The 23145-nt window shown below is 35.5% G+C and overlaps 1 protein-coding gene and 1 pseudogene across 1 annotated transcript; both read right to left on the bottom strand.

The window, feature by feature from the left end:
* Positions 1-13114: 13114 nt before the first annotated feature.
* LOC120333009 ((3R)-3-hydroxyacyl-CoA dehydrogenase-like) lies at positions 13115-13768 on the bottom strand. The gene has a single exon (XM_078119038.1). It carries the CDS (start codon positions 13766-13768, stop codon positions 13115-13117), a length of 654 nt encoding a protein of 217 aa, XP_077975164.1.
* A 7974-nt stretch (positions 13769-21742) lies between these two features.
* LOC144431325 (3-oxoacyl-[acyl-carrier-protein] reductase FabG pseudogene) lies at positions 21743-22738 on the bottom strand (annotated as a pseudogene).
* Positions 22739-23145: the final 407 nt, after the last annotated feature.

The following is a 23145-nucleotide window of genomic DNA, read 5'->3' as shown; positions in this document are numbered from 1 at the left end:
GTCGGGTTTATTAAGATGCTTTATATGAGAATTTGCGGAGCAGGGAAAAATTTGGCTTACAATAATTTTGTTGTAAACATCAGATTAGGAGGCGTGACATAAAGTATGCACAAGTGATATGATTCAAATTTAAACCAAATGAAATCCAAGTATAATGGACATGAATACGTGACTAGAATAATAGAGAAGTGTCTTAGATTAATTCAGATTCTCTATTTGTATTTTCAGCGATCTAGCAGAACAATTGCAGATATGCCGAAGAATAGAATTTTTGCAGAAAATTGCGTTGAATTAGCGCGTATTTCTAATGTCACACTTTCAGATAAAGAGGAAATCGAGATTTATAATTATGAATATGATTACGCTGGTCTCGATAAAACACGTTTCCAGAACGATATTTATGTAGCTAAGATTTTGAGAATAAAAAATTCAGACCATTTCATTATTTTGACTGTTGGAATTTATATGAGCAGCCGATAGCTATCTAGAGTTGAAACTTAGTCGTGTTTTGAAAGTCCGAGTGCAGCGCAGACGAACAAATTCAACGTTTAAAGAGCACAGTTTTTCTCTGCTCTGAATTTTTGACAACGCCGTTATGGTATTGCAATCCACTCCTGAATCAATATATACAAATTACTGAGCAAAACAATAAATGTATACACAAAAATGAAATTGGTCTGAACACAAATGATGCAGAAAACTACTTCTGGTCAGTGCTTTTATAGCGTCTTTTAGATTGGGGGAGGGGCGGTCGATAAATGCAAACAAAAATCTGAAGTAAAAAAACATATATGGGCCATTCCAAGCAAAAGTTGAATTCCATCAATTTTTTAAAAAGTGTAGTGAAAGTAATTTTTTTTTATTTTTGGTACCAAAAGACATTGGAATTTTATTGGACTGCATTCATTTCATCGAACAATTTAAAATTTCACCCAGGTTTTTGATGGTTTTTGAAAAATGGCCTGAAATGTAGAAATTTTGGTATAATTGACATATTTTGTGATGATTCCTGGCACAAAGGGTTTGATTGTGTGATACAGTTATTTCATATGGAATTGACGCACTGGATTTAAGTTAATAAAGTTTAAATGTTTGCAGTGCTGTAGAACATTTCTTCACCCATTTAACGATTTATTACCAGAATTTTAAGAGATGATAGATGCCGCTATTCCGAAGTGGAAAAATGTCATGTAGTGTCACGTCCTGTAGTGTCACATACAATATGCACATTATTGGCATGGATTTACAGTGTTACATTAAGTAACTTGAGCAACACATAGAGGGGTAGTTCAGCTACTGCACCAGAAAATATTATGGGCTCCTACTGTACCATCGCAAAAATTTTACAGCACAACACAACGTACTGTTAGTGCATGGTGGATTTGCTGTCCTGTAGTGTCACGCTATATTTTACTATATTTTTTTTATCTACTAAGTAAGGTTGGGTGTAACTTTTGTGCAATTTTTTACATATTCAATAAAGCAACTGATTGGACAATGAAACAAAACATGTAGCTGAAAATGTGAAAATATATTGAATCTAACAACTTGCAAAATTTCTGGAATTGTCCCTTAGTGTCACTTGGAATAGCCCATATATACAGTCAAAAAAATATCGAAATTGTAAAAATGTGAATAAACACACATATTGCTAACGATTTTTCTGGTACCGAAAAATTTTGTTTCTAATTTTTTCGCAGCATAACGTGACCATAATGACTTTCACGCTAAAATTCCTTTGCCGATAAAATACATAACAGCAAGTAAATGCAAAATTGTTTTGATGTGAAAGCTAGATTTTCGATATTCTTGCGTTTTAATATATATGGAAATTTAGAGTTTCAAAATAATTTAAATAAATAGGTAAACGAAAGTGTCAAAGAACAATTCATATGCATTTTCTAAATATTTTGACTCAAGAAACTACCAGGAGTGCGAAAATATGATCTATAACAGTGGTTCTCAACCGGGGGTCCGCGGACCCCCAGTGGTCCGCGAAGCATTTCCAGGGGATCCGCGACTAAATTAAGATTTTAGGAAATTATTTGCAGTTTAATATCGTCTTTTTTGTAATACGCTCGAAAAGTTGCTGCCTATGACAATGCGACAATAGCCTACAAAAACTATTTTGATTCATCTCCCGTAGACCTATTTTGTCAAATACGAGTTATGACATCACAATGATAAATACGAGAACGCAGCTACAGTGATCATTTTCTCAGTTTTGGTGCGCAATTTTACCGTCGTACCCAAAAGTATCGATGGAATCGATCGATATATAATGTACGATGAATTGGGCAAAATAGTTTTTTTTTTGCGCAGGTGAACAACCAAGAATTTTACAATATGAGTTATAATTAGAATTACTTATAGAACTAGGGTTGGATTATCCGGATAGCGGTTAACCGAGAGGTATTTTGCTATCTGGTAAACGGATATAATTGTGACGGTTAACCGGATAATAGGGCAGTATAAATAATGCTTATGCACATTAGTGATTTTTATATATTTTTGTTGAGTGGCGATTGACATCTCCCAGAGCATATAATAAAAACTTATATTCACACTACTGTGCTTATATTTAGCCATCCCTGTAATGCTGGAGTGAACTTGACTATTACATCACAAAACACGCAGAACAAATGTGATTATTGCGTATTTGCGTTATAGAAGAGCTCGACTTACGTTAAAATAAAAGCACTTCTACCTCAGATATGAAAATACGTGGTAAGCTGCACGAATAACTCCAGTTTTCGAATTTCTCAAATTTGAGTTATTATTGCAATTCCAATGAGTATAATTCATTTAGAACAATAAATACAGTTATTAATTAGCTTAGGTATATATCAACATATTCGAGAGAAAAGTCGAGTGCGGTCTCGTCGGTATATAATGCCGATAATTGTTTTATTTCTCCCGGAACTGAAATTGCCGTAGTATGTTATCTATCGTCGTATCTATCTATCATTAATTAAGAGAGTAGTGTGAAACCCCCCTAATTTTTGACTGAAAATAGGAAAGTAAATGCTAACGAAAATACCACGACTCTTGATTTCTGAGCCAGTGATTGAAAAAATAAAACGCTATACTAGGCGCTGTTGAATCGCCAAAATTTCGTAATAATCGTATTTACTGAATTTGCAACAAGGGTAACTTTTCACGGGATGTTACTTCTTATCAAACTAAAACTGGCATAATGCCAATGGTCATTCCTGAAATAATCACGCGACGCGGAAGAAAAACGATCGGCTATAATATTGTTGTTCAAAAACTGGTGCAGCATTGTTTTGGCTCTGTTAGTTTAATTTAAAAGATATTCGAATGGAAATCATGGCATTGGTAATCATTTACCAAAATAAATGATTGATTGGAATAGATTTAAAGTTGTGGCCCAATTAGTACACACCTGAGAATATTTGCAGTGACATGTTTAATAAGTGAAGTTTTCAAATTAGAGGAAATTTCTGACTAGTTCGGTTTTTTTAAATCATCATTTTTCTTTGTTATTAAAAATTTCGTTCAAATTACTAATATTCTCTATATACACTTTTACGCACTTTGTCCCCCCTGTATTCTATTTTTTTTTTTTGGATTGATTTTTTGTGTTCATGATTTCATTTATATGTATATGCTCCTACGGTATATATGTACAAAGTTTATTTCGTCGTGCAATAAATCACAAATTAATATAGAACACAAAATACTATACATGACAATAATAAATTTCATTGGAATTGATAGGAAGTTGCGAAGGATCAGAAATGGTCATCGTGAGTCTGCGACACTAAAATTAATACGAGTCAAAATTTAAAAAAAGGGGCTCTAGGATCAAAAAGAAACTTCCAAAAAATTTAACAACAAAGTAAGAAATAATATAAATCTTTACATATGATTTGAACAGGAGAAAATAACTTAGCAGTCGCGGGGAAAGACAATTAGGACACAGTATTATTAAAAATTGTTTCATTTTATTATTCCGCTGTAAATCGATACGATTACAGAGCTTAAATTTTTATTTATTGGCACATGCAACATCAAAATGCACAATCATTCTTATTCGAGATAAATAATACATGTGTGCGTATTTACAATAGAACTGTGTGATGGTTTTTAGTCAATTCACCGCAAAATTCTTGTGCAATCGGTTCTCTAAAATTAACAGTAACTATCCGGTTAACCGGATATTTAAAATAATAAATACCCGGATATATCCGTTATCTGGATAATACAAATTATAGGTATCCGATCTAACCGTACTTAGAACAGTGGGAGAAGTGGTATGTAGGACAGGCTTAGAACAAGTTTGAGAGAAGTGGGACAAATGCGCAACAAGTGAGACAAGAGTTGAATAAGTGTGGGATAAGTGAAAAAAGTGTGGAAATGTGGAAACGACGATTTTGAGACACCCTAAACCAGGGGTTCTCAAACTTTTGGTGTTGCGGAGCCCTTGAAAAGGTTGACCTTTATTCACGGAGCCTCAAAAGAAATGTTAAAATTGATACTTTCCGATCAATATTCCTGAGTAAGTTAAAAGTACGTTACTAAATTTAAATGCTAAACCTTTTTTAATAAGGATAATACAAGTCATAAATAAATCTAAATTTCAAAGATAAATTATATAAACTAAAGCTGTAAATTTGACATTTGACAAACATATTAATAAATTAGGGGTCGAATCTTTTGCTTTTTGACATTTTCGGAAGACTTAGAAGGTCGCTAACAACGTGCGCGATTGCATTTTGTCACAATTGCCGATTGTTTTCGTCAGCATGGCGTGCTTTTAAACATCTTTACGCCGGTGTTTATTCTCCCTAAATCAAAACTTTCCTTCAGCATCATATACATGTATTGTTCCACAATGAGATAATTGTTTTTTTGTTCTCGTGTGGAATTATGAGTTCAATGTGAAAAACATGTAACCATATTATAGTCATCGGCGACGAAATGCTAAAAATAATAATTATTAAAGAGGTAAATCCGCAACTCAAATTTCTTGATTGAAAAACGGCATTTTACAATATTAAAACTTAAAATGGAAGATCACACTATAAGTTCGGTTTCAGCAGACTCACGTCAGATTAAAAACGCTTTTACAGGCATTGTAAATCACAAAATTTGGTGTTATGTTAGGTTTTCTTTGGTTATTCATCATAGTAACTGCGAAATCGAAACACAGTCAATTGTGCGCCCGATGTACCTTTTTTTCATTCTGAAACTACCGACAGAGCCGCATGCAATAAAATAAATTTCAATCGTTCGTATTTTGCCCAGACCTTTTGATTTTTTAAAGGCGGTATCTTGCTTAAAAATAATCTCGAGTGCAAAAGAACTAATCAAGTTTGACAAATCCCAAGATCGCAAAAATACGACTCTAATTTATTTAAAGTTGGCAGTTTATCACGTATTATATCGTCACGCTAATAACCGAATTGCGTAAGTCATTTTTAGCAGTTTTGAGAAAAACGTAAAAAACTTCCTAATGAAATTGCTATGCCATTGAGAGTCAATAATTTGCCATGGTTGAATTTTTTGATCGTAGCCGGATTTAAGTTAATTTGTATGACACAGTCATGTGACATCATAATGACGCACTGTGACTTAGGCAGAAATGTGTCTATGACTAGGGGACATACGCAATTTTGCAACTTGACTATATGTACCAGTCCTGAAAACCAAACAATCCAAAAACGAATGTAATTCTTAGTATATACGAAGTCTAATCCCCAAATAAGCTAATCTGTTTCAATTACATTATTTTTTTAAGTTTAAAATATATATTTCATCAATACAACACGCTCTGCACATCCACCGAAATAAGACTAAAGTTAAATATGAGGAATAAAACAGCGATGTACCCTTGTATAAAAGCCAACCAAGGTGAATTGGACTCAGGCAGTGAATATCACAAGTGGACGCCTTCCTATACTGTAGTATAAATTGAAATTTATAAGCGCTAAGCTAGAATCTGAGATGCAAAAACTCGAAAATCCTTCGCCGAGGTTATTTTGCCTTTGTGGCGTCACAATAGTCCTGCGTTAACAGTGATAATTCATTATGACGAAACAATTGAACAAATTTGCATATTATACAAAATCTCTATTGGTTTCGGAATTCTTAAAATAAAATCTGAGTTAACAGACAGGTGCGCAGCATTACATAAATACCTGTTTTATGAAAAACTCAAAACCGCCAAAAATGACTTACGCAATTCGGTTATTAGCGTGACGATATGTTATTTTAGAATAGAATTCTTTCATTTTAGTAATCCTAATAGTAATCTCGAATCGAAGGTGAGTAACGATGAGCACAATTAAAATTTTACGACAGGACACTTTTAATGCTCGCATCGGTCATAGATTGTATGTTTTACGCAACAAAAATCTCGTTATCCGCTTTTTTAATCGCGAAGAATGCTGCGCGGAAATTTTCGATTCCAATTTCGCCCACTTTTATCGTGAGCTTCTTGACTTGGGCAAACTCACTGTTTTCTAACTTTTAACACAGACTGCAACAAAATTTACGAAAATGGATATCACAAAAGTGGAGTTAATAGGATTCATCTCTTTCACGGGCAAACATCGATAAGCGTCTTTTGTGACATGGAAACAGTAGGATCGCTTTAAATAAGTCTGGTTGGATAACTATATTCAATGTAGAATTGATGGGAAAGTCAACTTCGACCGCGGATGGGAAGATTACGTTAACGGATTCGGATTTCCTGATGGGGAACACTAGATAGGTCTTCAAAATATTATCAGAATAACTAAACAGAAAAGGATAGGAAAATATGACACCTACGACAGTTTTCTGCGCATTGATTTAGAGGATTGGGATGGCGTTAAAGGTTTTTTGGAATATGATTCTTTTGCATTGAGTTCAGAGCAATACGATTTTCAAATAAGAAATTTAGGGCGATACAAGGGCACACCGGGATTAGGAAACCTGTTAGCATTCAGTATGCACACTCGCTTTAGTACTCATGGTCATAACAACGACGCATGGAGGGATGCCGATTGTGTGAAAAGGCAGAGAGGCGGATGGTGGTTTGCTTACTGCGGACACATAAACTTAAACGGAGTACGCTCGGGACTTGGTCAAAGAGAAGATATTTCTGAGAAATTGGGAAACTTTGAACTCAAATAATACCGCTATTCGTTATGTATCAATGAAACTACAATAACATAAATACATACAAAAACATGAGAAATTTGTAAGATGCAGACTATTTATTTAATAAGCTAGGGTGACCATACGTCCTCCTTTTGGAGGATTTGTCCTCCTTTTTCGTTGAAAATTTTGTGTCCTCCGAGGACGCTCTAAAAAGTCAAAATGTCCTCCTTTTTCGCGGGATTAAATATTCAAAATTCTCTTATGATATACTCAACAGTTTTTGATGTGTTAAGAAAATTCCAAAGTAAGTAGAAACTTGGAGGAGCTGTTCAAGAGGTTCGCCGAAGGTTCTCTACAATAGTCAATTATTTTTTACGTTATTTCATTTGTATTTCGCAATTTAGTGAAGTTTCGATTTTGGCAGAAAATTTCGTCAGTAGACCCATTAAAAACTCAATTTACACAAGAATTAAAGCAGAAGTATCCATGCCTCAGAAAAGATAAAACTAATAGCGAAGTGGTGTGCATTACTTGCGGATACGGTACTTTCGTTTCTGAAGTGAACGAAGGCAAGATTAGCTTACAGTTGCATGTTGACAAGACAAAAGAGCATTATTGCATTGTCGTCACATCGTCTATTGTCACTTCCATATTTAAGCATAGACATTTAGTAGATATATAATGTATATATATCAGGCACGGGTAAAACATGGTTCTACTGAATGGTGTGTCTTCCATTTGGGGTTTGGAAATATGGTCACCCTATATAATAGTCCGGCAGATAAGGGGACCTTTTTGGCCCAAGTTTGATTTCAGACATAAAGTTTTTTTTATTTGTGATTATTCATCTTGGGGTCATTGCCCATCATTTCTACATGGGTGTGGAGTTTGCAGCCTTGAGCAATTTTTTTTACGGCTCGATATTTGTATTAGTGTTTTTCGTCAAGCCTAAGCATCATAATGACGCACAACCTGGACCATGACCTGTTACAATACTATGTTCAGGTTGGGCGCAATCTTGGTGCACAAACTACGCAAGCACCAAATTTACTAAGAAATAAAATCAATAACTTTTAGGTATTTGTTGAGCCCAGCTTGGGTCGCGACCCATATACAGTATATGGAAATACTGTCAAAACATACGCGTAAAATAAAGAGTACTATTTTTTGTTGCAATTAACAATACAAGCCTGCTAATGCAGTCGCCGGTGGTTCAAGTGGATATACACCCGGTGGAGAACAGTCAATTATTTGTTAGCGAGAATTGTTATGCAGCGGGATGATCACGTCGACGCAGTGAAAGATAATGATATCACGAGAACAAGAATGAGAAAATTGTTACATTTTATAGTATATCCCTGGGAAAGAATGTAGTTCATTCTTATGTTCCATGTCAATGCTTTTCAAACTACCAAAGACTCTCAACACTTTTGCTTCTTCTCTTCTATAAAAATACGTTGTTATTATATATTCGCATTTCCATCTGTTTGTTCGTGCTCCCAGATAACCGATCAGCGGCCTCCAAGGAGGACGGGGTCCCCTTTTAAGAAACCCTGTCATAAACTAAAAAAGGCGACCGTGCTTCTCTTGTCTTGCCTGTTGTCATGCTGTCCCTGGAATTCAGCTACAACAAAAATTTCACGGAAACGGATTTTTAAATTTTATGATTTCATTAATATTCTCAACAATGAATGGTGGTAAAATGCCAAGTTATTCCAACAACATGATCATGCTTTGCAATTTACAACCAATATTTTGTATGTAACTTTGTTTGACAGAGCCCCAAGAGTTCTAACTACAAATATCAAAAATGTGAGGCCAAAAAAGTCACACTACAACATTGTCAAATGTGCTGTATTTACGATAGATAACAGGTTTACCAAGAAGAATTACATGAAAAATGGTAAAATAAAGATCAATTCAGCAATATCTACTTGGTGATATGCATCTGTTGATGATTTTATGTGTTTGTTTCGGAAGTTTAATAACAGAATTAATTGTGGTTGTTGGGGATGTTTAAAAAAAAGGTTACATGGAAAAAAGTTTTCACAAAATGTCAAGGTTTGATAGTGGTAGAGAAGTAGAAAAAATACTCCCATGTTTTTTTTCATTTGATAACCACGCCACAGGTTTTTTTTTCACAACATTTTAGTGACAGATTTTCCATTGTTCAGCACGAAATGCTATTTTGCGAAGTGCTTTTCATAAAAAATAAAAAAAAAATAAAAAAAAAACTTCCCCGATAAGTATACGCAGCAATTGCGAGAGGCAGAAATGCCAAGATGGGATTCTTATATATAATATATTCGCGCATTCCCATCTGAACAGCGTGGAAAAGATTATACCCATATTTGCACACTTTAGGAACTATGTCAGATGAGCGTCATATCATCGAATATCAGTAAAGGAATAGTACAATGGGAAAAGACATATAAGGCGGAACTTTCAGTATTATGCAATCTAATAATCTTTATGGTTGATATATATTCAAAAATATTTCGTCACGCCAACTGCAGTCCGAAACTTTTTGTCTCTGGCTGAGCCTAGATACCAATTGGCACTCACTCATGTAAACTGGTAAGACTGTAAGAGGCACGCGATGGAGCAGATACTAAGAGTATCCATTCCCCAGCTGTCATTTGAGTGGGTACTGCTGTTTTTATTGCAGATTTTACTGATCTTTTTGTATTAAAGATTTACTGGCATCACCGATTTAAGGATGTTGGAAACCAATTGTGTTTACTTACTTTCTTACTTACTGTGTTTACTTACTTCCAACACGCGGTTTGAATGAATGAAAAAGCTGAAACTAGTATTCTTTAGAACAGCATACAAATCCTATGGAATGAAATCATACACAAAAGCTCGTCAAAAACCTATAGCTCAATAATCAAGTGGAATTTGATGCATGTGCGCAAAAATGTGCGCGTTACTACTACAACCGAAGCACGCAAGAAAATGTGTGTGATGTACTAGTATTCAAAACGTTTGACTCAACTATGTTGGCATAACAGGTGCACATCTCGGTTTCGCATACGCATACCTTCTATCTCCACAAGGATATATTAATTTTGCCAAAGTCAATGCAGCACTGAAAGGTTGCGGTTCTTCCAAAAGAAAACACGTTACACATCTTTAGATACAGGTGGATGATTTTACATGGCCTTGTTCGGAGTGAAAGACGAGGTCAAATATTCCAATCCAATTCAACTACTAAAATATTTTCCAAGTCCCTAAGCTTAAACTAGAAAAACGAAATGCGCGCGGCAACGCAATAGAAAGTGGTTAGATGCTGTCAATGGATCTTGGCTTGTATTAGTGAAATAAACTACCATTTATTCTACTAAAATTGAATTTCTGACATTGCAAGGAGATTCATTGTTACTATGTATGCAAAACTAAACCATGTAGTTATGAAATAATTTTTTTTAACAAAAAGGCGCTCCTGAAGTATTCGTACCAAGATGGGCACAACCTGAACATTTTCTGTTTACCAGGTTAGTGTTCAGGATGTGCGTCATCTTGGACCGAATACTTTAAATCCACTTAAAAAAAATTGCTCAACATTATATACTCCACACCCACATGGGTATCATTATATATGTCATATACATTATATCTAAACAATAAAAAAAACTTTATGTCCCAAAACAATGTTAAGGCCCGATTCTGCCGGACTATAAGCCCAAGTATCTGAGACGAATAACTGGTTAACCAATACCACACCCGACTCCATTTCATAGTGGGCCGATGGATCGTTGTTTTCCGTATGATGAAGTCGCCGAATCCACTTTCCTCTCTCCCTGAATGATTATGATTATTTCATCCGATTTTCTTCACAGACGTACGTGTTTAACTATTAATATATCTGGCAAAAACCACTCGTAACATCAATACATGTCAGAAAAGTAGCAAGATTTGCTCAAATGTATTGCATATCACATTGGACTTTCCGAAAAATAATACTTGCGCCATTCAAGAATTTCTGTAGAAAGTTCAACAAAAAAACTGACGTAGCGTTTGTCGAATTAAAGAGGAGTGCGACTCCCGTTTAAAGAGAGTTTCACTTGGGACAAGGCTCAAGTCTAGATGTGCAGAAACACATGGGGATCGATTATATTGATGCCTCGGGATGTGAAAGATCATTATGAAACCAAAATCTTGAATGCATAAATTTGAAAAGTGGAAAGAAATTCAAGAGAAACGTTGTTCATCTTGTGCGAAATATTAAGTCCACATGAAAAGTACAAAGCCTGTTGGGTGGTTTTTAAATATAATATATTAATTAGAACTTCACAGTTTGTATGACATTGATTTGTATAACTGCGAACGGTTGTGTTTAGTGTAGTACCAAGATTACACGCTTGTGGTTATAGAATGCTACAGATATAGGCCTACTTCGGAAAAGAACATGCATAAATCACTGTGCCCAATCGGAAATGATGAAACGCATGCGTTGGCAGCGTCATTTTCGATGGATTGGAGTCAAATCGTACTAAATACACCCCTGGTAAACTTGTTCCGCCTTGTGACAAATCTACAAGAATCTATATTATTTCTGAATTATTCACTCACCATAAGATGTGTTTTCTTCAGTCTTTCCATAAAATTGAATAGTGAGAATGACAAATACCCCAAGAACAATATCCATTTTATATAAAGCTGAAATACACGATCACGAATGGTGTATCGTTACGATATAAAAAGTAAGAAGTAGACTATAAAAGCAGTAATGTTTCGACCTGGAACCCAAAATCAAAGCGAAATTTGAATGAAAATCGCTGTTTGCGTTTTGCTCGGCGGTGTGGCACTATCGATTACTTCAAAGGTATCAATGGCGGCACATCATGCTAAGCGTTAGGAATGGGATCGTAGCCGCACCTCTGATTACCACTCATGGGTTCGAATCCGATGTGGGGTCAATTCGATCCCCATGAATCTGATATTTTCATTATTTATACCACTGGTTTTTCTTTTTTCTCTCGTGACTCACTTCCGTTGCACAAAAAAAAATCTTTGGCGCAATAACTTTCTCATGCAAGGAAAAAACTACAACTAAAACAAATAATTCTTTATGCAAAGTTAGACATCTCCATTTCCATAAATAAAATTACCATTTAGTAGCTTAGTACAGCATTATCATTCATTGTTACTACAATTAAAGTTCAACTCTTGAAATTTTTGTTATTGTTTGTGGCCCACCTGAAAATGTTTTTTTTTTGGCCACCAGTGATTTATACCTTTGAAACGTTTTTTTCTACATTTGTTTTGGTGGGTAAGATAATGATAATTACTCTTTCTTCTATATATATATGTTTAATCAAAACTCTTGGTAAAAAATTGTTAAGATTTTATAGACTTGTCCCACAACCTCGACTTCTTTCATCCAACTCTCGTTCATCTTCTCTCATACATTGGATGTTACCGAGCATCGAATTTTTTACCTGGTTCCGTAACATTGGCTAATCAACAAGATACCCGTTGTAACGTAGCAATTGAAATTTTAGTAGCATTCAAACATATTTTCTGAAATGGCGATGAACGTTGGCTTTTTTTGTAGTTTTGCCAGCTATTTGTCGATTTTTAGTTGTATTTCTGAAATTGAAGTACAAATTGAATACCTCATTATCACTCAGTATTCTGATGAGTTTTGATTTATTACCAGTAATCAAAAATTCGGATCACCATATATGATTTATTTTTCCCCGCCCTGAATAAATATAAGTCTCATAGATATCACAAGTAACTTTTTAAAAGACATCTTAAGATAATAAATATTGCAACACGCGCTCGGAGGTTCAACTCAAAATTAAGGTTAAATAAAAAGACCTTTATGATGAACAATGGAATTGTGACTTCAAGAGCATTATCTGTAATAGCTTACGGCAGAGACGGTCATACCAGAGCCATACAGAGCCAAGGTAATAATTGTGAATATTCTCTTCGTTAACATTATCTGGTAATTTCTTTGATTTACCAAATAAGTTTGTGTCAGTTGGTGTTTTTACTTTAGCGTCCAATATATTTCCATGGATTTTGGAACGCCATCGAGTATCGGTGTGTCAGTCATGCCGGGCAAAACAGCGTTGCAGCGGACCTTGTGTTTTGGAAATTCGACCGCGAAAGTTTTTGTTAAACCAATAACACCAAATTTGAATGCACAATACGGACCTTGTCCAGCGGAACCCATCTTACCGGCCATGCTAGATATGTTGATTACAGAGCCAAGTATATCGTTCCCACTTGAAGTATTCTTTGACGTCATCTTTAAAAATTCTTTAGTCATCAGAAAAGTGCCTCTCAGATTGACGTTAAGGATGTTATCAAAAGTGGCATCATCAACTTTCGAAAATGCTTTCAACTTGGCAATTCCAGCGCTGTTCACGAGAATAGTGCTCCTCATTCCTAGTTTTTCCTCCGCTAACATAAGTGAATTTTTTACTTGTTCAGATGACGATACATTTATCTTGATAGCACAGTGTTTATTTGCACGATTACTCGGCAATTCATTTAGTGTTCGAGTAATACCTTCAGAGTTTATGTCAAGGATTGCAACACTTGCTCCTTCCTTTGCAAATTTTTGACAGATTGCGCGCCCAATTCCGCTACCACCGCCGGTAACAATGGCGGCTGTTCCGATTAGTCTTCCAATAGACATTTCAGAGTCTTGGAATACAAATTGGAGTTAAAAAAATATAACAATTCACTTCGCTCATTGAGCCGTTTATGACAAATAGTACTGTAATGTAAATAGTGCAACTGTTTATACAATGCACATACATAGTAGTTTCTCATTCAAATAAATTTTAATAAAGATAAGATGAATACGTGTAAATTCTTCCATGTAATAATATATATATATATATATTGTTTCAATTTTTGAACAACCTTTATGTGCGAGATAGATTACTCTTGAAACTGTCCTTATTTAAGCCCCAACGTATTTGTCCAAATATCGAAAATAGTGACAAATCATCGATATATACGTTTTAATAATATTGCACCGGTAACGGTTAAACACGTGGCCGTTTCTAGCACTCTGCCTGTATGCAATATCTTCATATATAGCCTAATATACGCATGTTCTATTGGTAAAATGAATGTCGGTCCACGTTGAATGTCGTAATTCCCCACAAGGACTAATATATTCAAAACAACGTCTAATTATGCAACTACTCATACATTTTTAAGTCTGGCCTCAAATTTTATAATTGAAAACGGGTCTGATGAAATAAAATCCCTGTTTATAGAGCTGTTTTGCCATTGTATCTTAGGCATCCAATACATCGATTGTATTTTAGTTTTTGTTGGCCAGACCAACTTTGCTGCTTATTCATTCCCTGGAAGTTGTCTCATATGAAGACCTTTTTTTTATTAGAGCAATGTCACGCGCACTGGTTCAGAAACCCATGGTACCAACTTCCGAGTGACCACAAAACTGCAAGGAGGTACTGAAACAGAACTATGTTTATGCATAAAACTCTCGTTGAATCATGTCGACGCGAAACTCAAGACGGGCAACGCACTATGATCAATAAAGATGTCTTGCGACAGTGAATAAGAATATGATTCAGCTCTGGATTGATCTGTATTTTGTAATATGTATGTGATTGCGTGTTCAAGATTCTCGAAATTATGTATTCTATGGCATTTTATTTTACTGGCTGAAAATAGTTAACTTGACTGTGACTATTGATAATATTTAACCTAGTCATAACGTGGCCTGTTTTCGATTTATAATACAACATTTATTGACGTGTTAATCCCATTTTACTGGATTTGTTTATTACAAAAACTTGCTCAAAAATAGTTTTTGTGTTTTAAGTTAAGTCTCTCCGGCGTTTGGTTTGTGTTCGAGTTGAATCATTTTGTTTAAATGAATTAAGTCTTTGGAAATTCGCCGAGTCGAGCAAGTTACTGGACAGTATATACAGAGCCGCACTATTGAACAACACTAATTTTACGTACTACAGAAATATTGCAAGCTGATCTCATTTATGGGTATAACATAAAGCTTAATGGAAATTATCGTATTTTACGGACCATAAATCCAGGGGCGGCACGTTACTGGAGGGCGGCAAAATGTGGCAAAACCTTATAAACGAAGCGAAAACTCGTTTTAAATGAACCAAGGCAGTCACACACGACCTAATTTGGCACTGATGCCAAAAAATTACACAAGATATACGTCTAAACCAGGTGTTTTATGGCTCGTGGCCCCCTTCCAGCGCCCTTTTGCACTCGCGGTCTCCGTTTTCGCCATTCCAAAAACAAAACGTGTTGGATTGTAATATGTGTTTACGACCTATTATGGAATGCAAAAGCAAACCACAGACAAGAAAGTAAACGCTCTCCAGTATACAATCAAAGGGAATCTTGCGCTTAGGACTGACTGACAAGGTTTATCGTATTAGGCGCAGTCATTTTTATAGCTAGACGAATGTCAATGTCAACATCGAGACGGTTTATAAATTTTGTTTTTGTGATAATAAAAATTAGCTTTTGCTCCGACAGAAACCCGAACTTAGTCAATGTGCGTTCCTGTCAAGCTTGGCAGCAAAGAAACCGATGCCAACGTGTTTCACTGGGGGTGATTTTTGTCGTGGTATTTCGGAGTTCAGATGGACGTAATGATTTATTGCTCATTACATAGAGCAATGCTAGCATTAATCGCATTCTCTGGCATCTCAATTTACTTTGGTAAAGTCAACGGAACTGTTGTTGTTGTTAGTACATCTGTCTGTACTTGAAGGCCCAGGAACGCAGCTATTCATGTGTTCAGCCAAAACGGAACTGTAGTTCCATTTTCGTAATTGCGTCTATAATACGCTAGCGAAGGTAATCTCGCAGTCGAGTGGAACTGCCATTCTGTAGGTGAGACCAGGGTTGCCAGACCCCAGCGATAAAAAAAGCCAAATCAAGACATAAAAAAGCCAACAATTTTACTAAGTACAAAAGCCCCATGATTTGTCAGGTTTTGAGCCCTTGGCAACGTACTGATGATGATGTAGAGCCATCAGTTCATTCAGTGAGGCACACAAATAGAAAGTAAAGTTCCTATAGAACTGTAGAAAGTAAAATAAATATCAAACGGACAGCATCATTTTACCATTCAATATATACAATACAAGGTGCCGCCTCAGTCTGTCAGTATGTAATATACCTACATGTTTCTACTTACACTTGTGATATACCTTAAAAAATTCTTCATATATCAGTATATCGTGCTTTACTATTGAAAATTTTTTCACTTTTAAAATTTATAAACCATCAATTTTATTAAAAAATTTTCTAACCCCCTGCCGCTCACAGGTGGACCACTGATATCTAATTCAGTAATTTTAGCGTAGTTAATCACATCGTTACTGCAATTGCAGAACTAAACCAAAGCTCGCATGAACCATATCAGGCGTAATGAAAATTAAGTTATACAACTATTTTTTGGAAACAGAAGATAAAACTGACAAATATCACGCAAAACCATAAAAACGAGGCAATGTTTACAACCCTGCTTGAACATCTGTCTGAGCAGCTGCAGAAACTGCAATTATTTCTTATTGGGTAGGCCTATGGTTAAGAGTTAATGTAACAAAATCGTGGGTGTGAGTTTGTTGCTTTTTGGTCGGGTGTGGCTTTTAGTTTTTGCACGTATTGAAGGAAGGCATTTCATGATAGAATAAGCCAGTTTGAATTTCGAGGACTAATTGCACAATACTCCGGATTCGATGTAATCTGTGTAGCATTTCAAAATTTTCGGTACACGAATGCATGTAATGTGCATGTTTTCAACTTTTTAAATTTTTCTGTTGCGCAAAATATTTTAATTTGTGGCCGATTCGAGCATTTTAGAATGTCTTTCCATAATAACTGTGTTCCACGTATCTCGCGATTGCGGCGACATACGTTAAAATGAAAGCACTTCTACTCTAAAATGCCACGGCATTCTGCATATCGTCAGACTAATAAAAAAATTGCCTAAGTCAAATTTTAACATTTTGAGTAAATCAAAAAAAACTTCATAACTTTCCCATTTTTCAATCTATTTCAAAAAAATTTTTATCTAGATTTATCTTATCAAATTTTTAATCATTTTAGGATATCTATAACTTCCAAATTCTATTTTATATGCGCTAAAATTGACTTAGGCATTTTTTTATTCCCGCACCCTGAGTTAGGCAATATTATTCACATCTTCGCCCTATATTTTCTCTGTACATTCGCTTGACCTATATACTTTGTAAAAGTCCATTCGGCAAATAATGAGAGAGTGACTTCCATTAAATTAATATGACACGAAAGCCAAGTCAAAAATTCGATATTCCTCCTTAATCATAATTTGGCTTTGATGATCATAAGAATAGATGTCAGCCCACAGGCCAGATGAATTGTATTCAATTGATACAAGGAATGTAAAATTTCACAACTCAAGCAACAAACAATATAATAGAATCAAAACATAAATAACTCTTTTGAACCTAAAACATCAACATAAACAAACAACTGTAATCATGAATTTATAGTAGTATACTTCATTTAAGTTTGTATAATCTACTCGTGAGGAAGGTTGTCATAAAAAGGATGACAGTCAATTGGCATAATTGATTTCATTTCTTGAAGATCATTAAATTTCCTTGCACAAACTGGAATACGAGATCTGAACATTGGCACCCATTGACTTTGAACATTCTGTACACGGTGTGGTAGCGCTTTCCAAATTGCTTTCTCAAACGAAAGCTTGTAACGAATACTACCATCACTTTCGTACTTCAGGGCACGCAAATCATGCACTCTGGGATCTCCTACTCTTTTTCCGGGTCTAATGCTTTGAAGGAACAATTGATTCATTCTTTTGAAATCAGTGTGCCTCATTTGGCGAACATGATAGGGTGATGGATGGATTCTTGCGGATTCCATAAGTACGATCAAATCTCTTTCAGAAAAAATGTCGCCTACGATCTTTCGTTCAATGACGCTGTGCATCGAGTCACATTCCATTTGTGTATGTCCAGCCACCAAAAAAATTTTTGCTCTATATCTATGTTGTAAGTTCTTGCCAGACTAGAATATGCATTGGCTACCGTGCTATTCCTATTTTGGTAACCACATCCATCGCTCCAAACTATGATATGCTTCAGCTCGGGATTATTACAAATGATTCGCTTAAAATGCTCAGACTGCAAGTAAGCAAATACTTCACTAGAAAGATTGCCTTCAGTTTCATTCCAGACGTAGCAGTAACCTGCTTTTGATTTCGTATCATATAAAGTGAAATCGTGTACCTGTAGTTTAGTTCTGTAATATGAGGTACTAGCTCTCGTTCTAGGACATAAAAGCACGGCCTGTAGATCCATCGTCCAAACGGATTTATTTGCACTTGCAGAATCTTTGTCGGTTATTTTTTCTTTTCTAGCATCATCCTTCAGTTTGATATGCAAGTTATACTCAACTGTACTCATGTTACCATGTTTGTAACCTACACACTTATCACACTGATCCTTTCGGGGAATGAAAACTGAGTATTTATATCTGTGAAAAAACTCGTTGAAATAAGCTTCACTAACGACCCTCCTGTTTTCTTCCTCTGCAACATTTTGGTAATGTCTGTGGAGGGCAGATATTGTGGTGCCTGGATACAAAAATTTTATGTTTCTGTAACTTGGCAATTTTCTGCAATAATGGGAGTCTACAGTTGGTAGTGTGCTGAGCCACTCTTTTATAAACTCTCTATCCCTTTCACTTACTTTTACACACTTTCCACTTTTCGGACCTGCTTGAACAACAGCTGTTTGGTTAGAAGAGGTTTTATCTTTAATCCAAGATACCAAAGTTCTGCAAGGCATCCCAAACGTGGAAGCAAACATTTCTTTGCAGACTGGCAGCTCAGAACCATTCGAAAGCTTTAGTTTGTAAACATATGAAGATTTTCTCCTAGATACACCGGAAGATCTTTGTTGTTTAACCTCATGTGTCCCAACCAGAGTATTTATGAATATTTTGCGTTCATTCCAAGTCGTCATAGACCAAAATTTAATGAACATAGCAAGTCTTTGATCTTCATCTACAACGTTACACTGGCGAGTTTTGACTTTGCTACAGAATGCAGATCTACATGGTGGCCCTGGTTGACGATTGGGCACATTCTTTCCTTTCCAGTTTCTATATGATTTTCCACGGAGGCGCCTGATTTTTCCTTTATTTTGTTTCCATTTATCGTGCACTGGTCTCTTTTCTCGGTTAGGTGAGGGCTCGTCATAGGTTTCAATAGTGCCATCTGATCTTGTAGAGCCTTCATTGGTATTGTTCGAAATACTCGTCGTGTCCAGATTATCGAGACTTACATCAATATCCAGTATTTCGTGGAACGGTAAATAGCCACTTTCACTATATAAATATGCATCGGAATCCCCCTCGCAACCATCGAGCTGAAGCTCTATAAAACTTCCAACTTCATTCACCTCATCTGTGAAAATTAAATACGAATACATATTAAGTTCGCTCGCTACTATCGCCGTATAAATCCGCATTTTTTGACGTTCAATAACTTACCACGTGTGACACTATCATTTGCAGAAGCATTTCCAAGTAGAGCATAGTTTCTCAGCTTCCTGGACTCCATACTGTTAATATTCGACCACTACAATTACTTGCCGGTAGCGTCCAGATATTGAAATAAATATATATTGCAGTACACCCTACTTGAACCAGAAAGCGTTGCTAGTCGAAGAGTGCCGTAACGACACCAGAACGTACAAAAACTGGATGCGGACAGGCGTGTTTAAATGTGCCTATCTCAATTATAGTCAGTTTAGGCAAAACCAAAATCTGCCCAAGTCCACTTCCTGAGATAGGCAGATTCGTTTTTGCCCCCTAGCGGCTGATTTATACCAGATATGAATGTTTAAATAACATAGAAAGATAGATCTTTCCCCAACGAATCCAGCGATACCAAAATCTCAAAATCGACAAAAAGTGACTTAGGCAATTTTTTTATTAGTGTGACGATATATGAAAATACGTGGTAAGCTGCACGAATAAATCCAGTTTTAATTCGTATTTTTGCGATCTAGCAAATTAGAGTTATTTACAATAGAACTGTGTGGTGGTTTTTGGTCAATTCCCCGCAAAAATCTTGTGAATCTCTGAAATTAGCAGTTACTATCCGGTTAATTAAGTCGTGTTCTTCTGATCTTTTTTGCTTCAGCAAGACGATGAAAAGATGCACAGGTACTGAAACAGAACGATTACATTTGAACCCACGTACATTTGAACCCACGACGATTGCACCTGCATACCATTGCACCTATGGAAATTTGCACCTACGGATATTTGAACCCATACTAACCCTAACCCATGGATTATAGCACCCGCATATAGATTGAACCCGCGGATACACGGGTGCAAATATATGAGTCCAAATGTGCTGTCTCCAAACTTTCTCATGCAAGAAAAAAAACACAACTAAAACAAATAATTCTTTATGCAAAGTTAGACACTTCCATTTCCATAATTAAAATTACTATTCAGTAGCTTAGTACAGCATTATCATTCATTGTTACTACAATAAAAATTTAACTCTTGAAATTTTTGTTATTGCTTGTGGCTCACCTGAAAATGTTTTTTGACCGATTTATACATTTGAAACGTTTTTTTCTACATTTGTTTTGGTGGGTAAAAATAATGATAATTACTCTTTCTTCTATGTTTAATCAAAACCCTTGGTCAAATATTGTTAAGATTTTATAGAATTGTTCAACACATCGAGTGCCTTCAACTTCTTTCATCCAACTCATACATTGGATGTTACCGAACATCGATTCTTTGCTTGCTTCCATAACATTGGCTAATCAACAAGATACCCGTTGTAACGGAACAATTGAAATTTTAGTAGCACATCAAATTTCACTGAAACAGATTTTCTGAAATCGTGATGAACGTTGGCTTTTTTGTCCTGTTGCTAGCTATTTGTCGATTTTTAGTTGTATTTCTGAAATTTAGGTATAAATTGGATACCTCATTATCACTCAGTTATTCTGTATTCTGATAGGTTTTATTTTATTAACAGTAATCAGAAATTCGGATCACCATGTATGATTTGCTTTTCCCCGCCCTGAATAAATCTCATAGATATCACGAGTAACTTTTTTTAAGAGACATCTCAAGATAATAAATATTGCATTGCAACACGCGCTCGAAGGTTCAACTCAGATCAGGGTTCAAAATTAAGGTTAAATAAAAAGACCTTTATGATGAACAATGGAATTGTGACTTCAGGAGCATTATCTGTAATAGCTCACGGCAGAGACGGTCATACCAGAGCCATACAGAGCCAAGGTAATATTTGTGAATATTCTCTTCGTTAACATTATCTGGTAATTTCTTCGATTTACCAAATAAGTTTGTTTCAGATGGTGTTTTTACTTTAGCGTCCAATATATTTCCATGGAAATATATTTATATATCTATTTTTATTTTATTTATATTTATATATTATTACTATTATCATATATTTATATATAAAATATAATTCCATGGAAATCTTTAATCTGGGTTATTTTACACATTGAATTTTAACTAAAAGCAACTAGAATGCGACTGCACTAACTTTCGGGAAGTACAAAAAAGCAATTGGTAATACTTTCGAATTCCATAATTTATGCTATTCTGACAGTTTAGTGAATATCTGCCTGGTAAAATATAACGTTGTAAAATCATATACATTATACTAAATATGAATATGGCAAGCAAAAATTATAATTTTTATATTCAACATCCGTATCCACCAGAAACTTCTAAACAAGCGCCGTTAACATAAGAACTTTCATCAGATGCCAAAAACAAACAAACATTTGCGACTTCATCCGGGTTTCCGAATCTTTGCATAGGAATCTGTTTCAAAAGGGTTTCTTGAAAATATTTTGGAACGCCATCGAGTATCGGTGTGTCAGTCATGCCGGGCAAAACAGCGTTGCAGCGGACCTTGTGTTTCGGAAACTCGACCGCGACAGTTTTTGTTAAACCAATAACACCAAATTTGGATGCACAATATGGACCTTGTCCAGCGAAACCCATCTTACCGGCCATGCTAGATATGTTGATTACAGAGCCAAGTATATCGTTCCCACTTGAAGTATTCTTTGACGTCATCTTAAAAAATTCTTTAGTCATCAGAAAAGTGCCTCTCAGATTGACGTTAAGGATGTTATCAAAAGTGGAATCATCAACTTTCTAAAATGCTTTCAATTTAGCAATTCCAGCGCTGTTCACGAGAATAGTGCTCCTCATTCCTAGTTTTTCCTCCGTTAACATAAGTGAATTTTTTACTTGTTCAGATGACGATACATCAATTTTGATAGCACAGTGTTTATTTGCACGATTACTCGGCAATTCATTTAGTGTTCGAGTAATACCTTCAGAGTTTATGTCAAGGATTGCAACATTTGCTCCTTCTTTTGCAAATTTTTGACAGATTGCTCTCCCAATTTCGCTACCACCGCCGGTAACAATGGCGGCTGTTCCGATTATTCCTCCAATAGACATTTCAGAGTCTAGGACTGCAAATTGGAGCTATAAAAAATCGAAAAAATATAAGAATTCACCTCGCTCATTGAGCTGTTTATGGCAAATCGTATTGTTGCGCAGTACATGAACTACTGGTAAAATGAATGTTCGTCAAATTATGCGACTATTTATACATTTTCAAGTCTAGTCTCAAAATTTATAATTGCAACCGTATCTGATGAGATAACAAGATACGATAAACTGAAGGAAATGGTGTAAGCAACGACATCGTAGATATGTGCCAGACAAAAGCCTCTAAACAAAAATAAATCGCCCTGTCGCCTTCTTTTAATTGGTTGAATATGCAAGCTGCCTCATCATTGAACTGAAATCTATATGATGTCTGTTTGCGCTGCCTTATCTGTAATGTTTTATTTCCCTGAAATCACTTCAGCTCTTTTGTTTTTATGTTCAGAAAGAATTCTAATATTTAATTATAACGTATGTTTTAGTTACAAACACAGTAAATTTACTTAG

This window comes from Styela clava, chromosome 13, assembly GCF_964204865.1.
Source record: "Styela clava chromosome 13, kaStyClav1.hap1.2, whole genome shotgun sequence".
NCBI lineage: Eukaryota > Metazoa > Chordata > Ascidiacea > Stolidobranchia > Styelidae > Styela > Styela clava.
The sequence above is the reverse complement of the archived record's forward strand: the minus strand, read 5'-3'. Positions and strand labels throughout refer to the sequence as shown.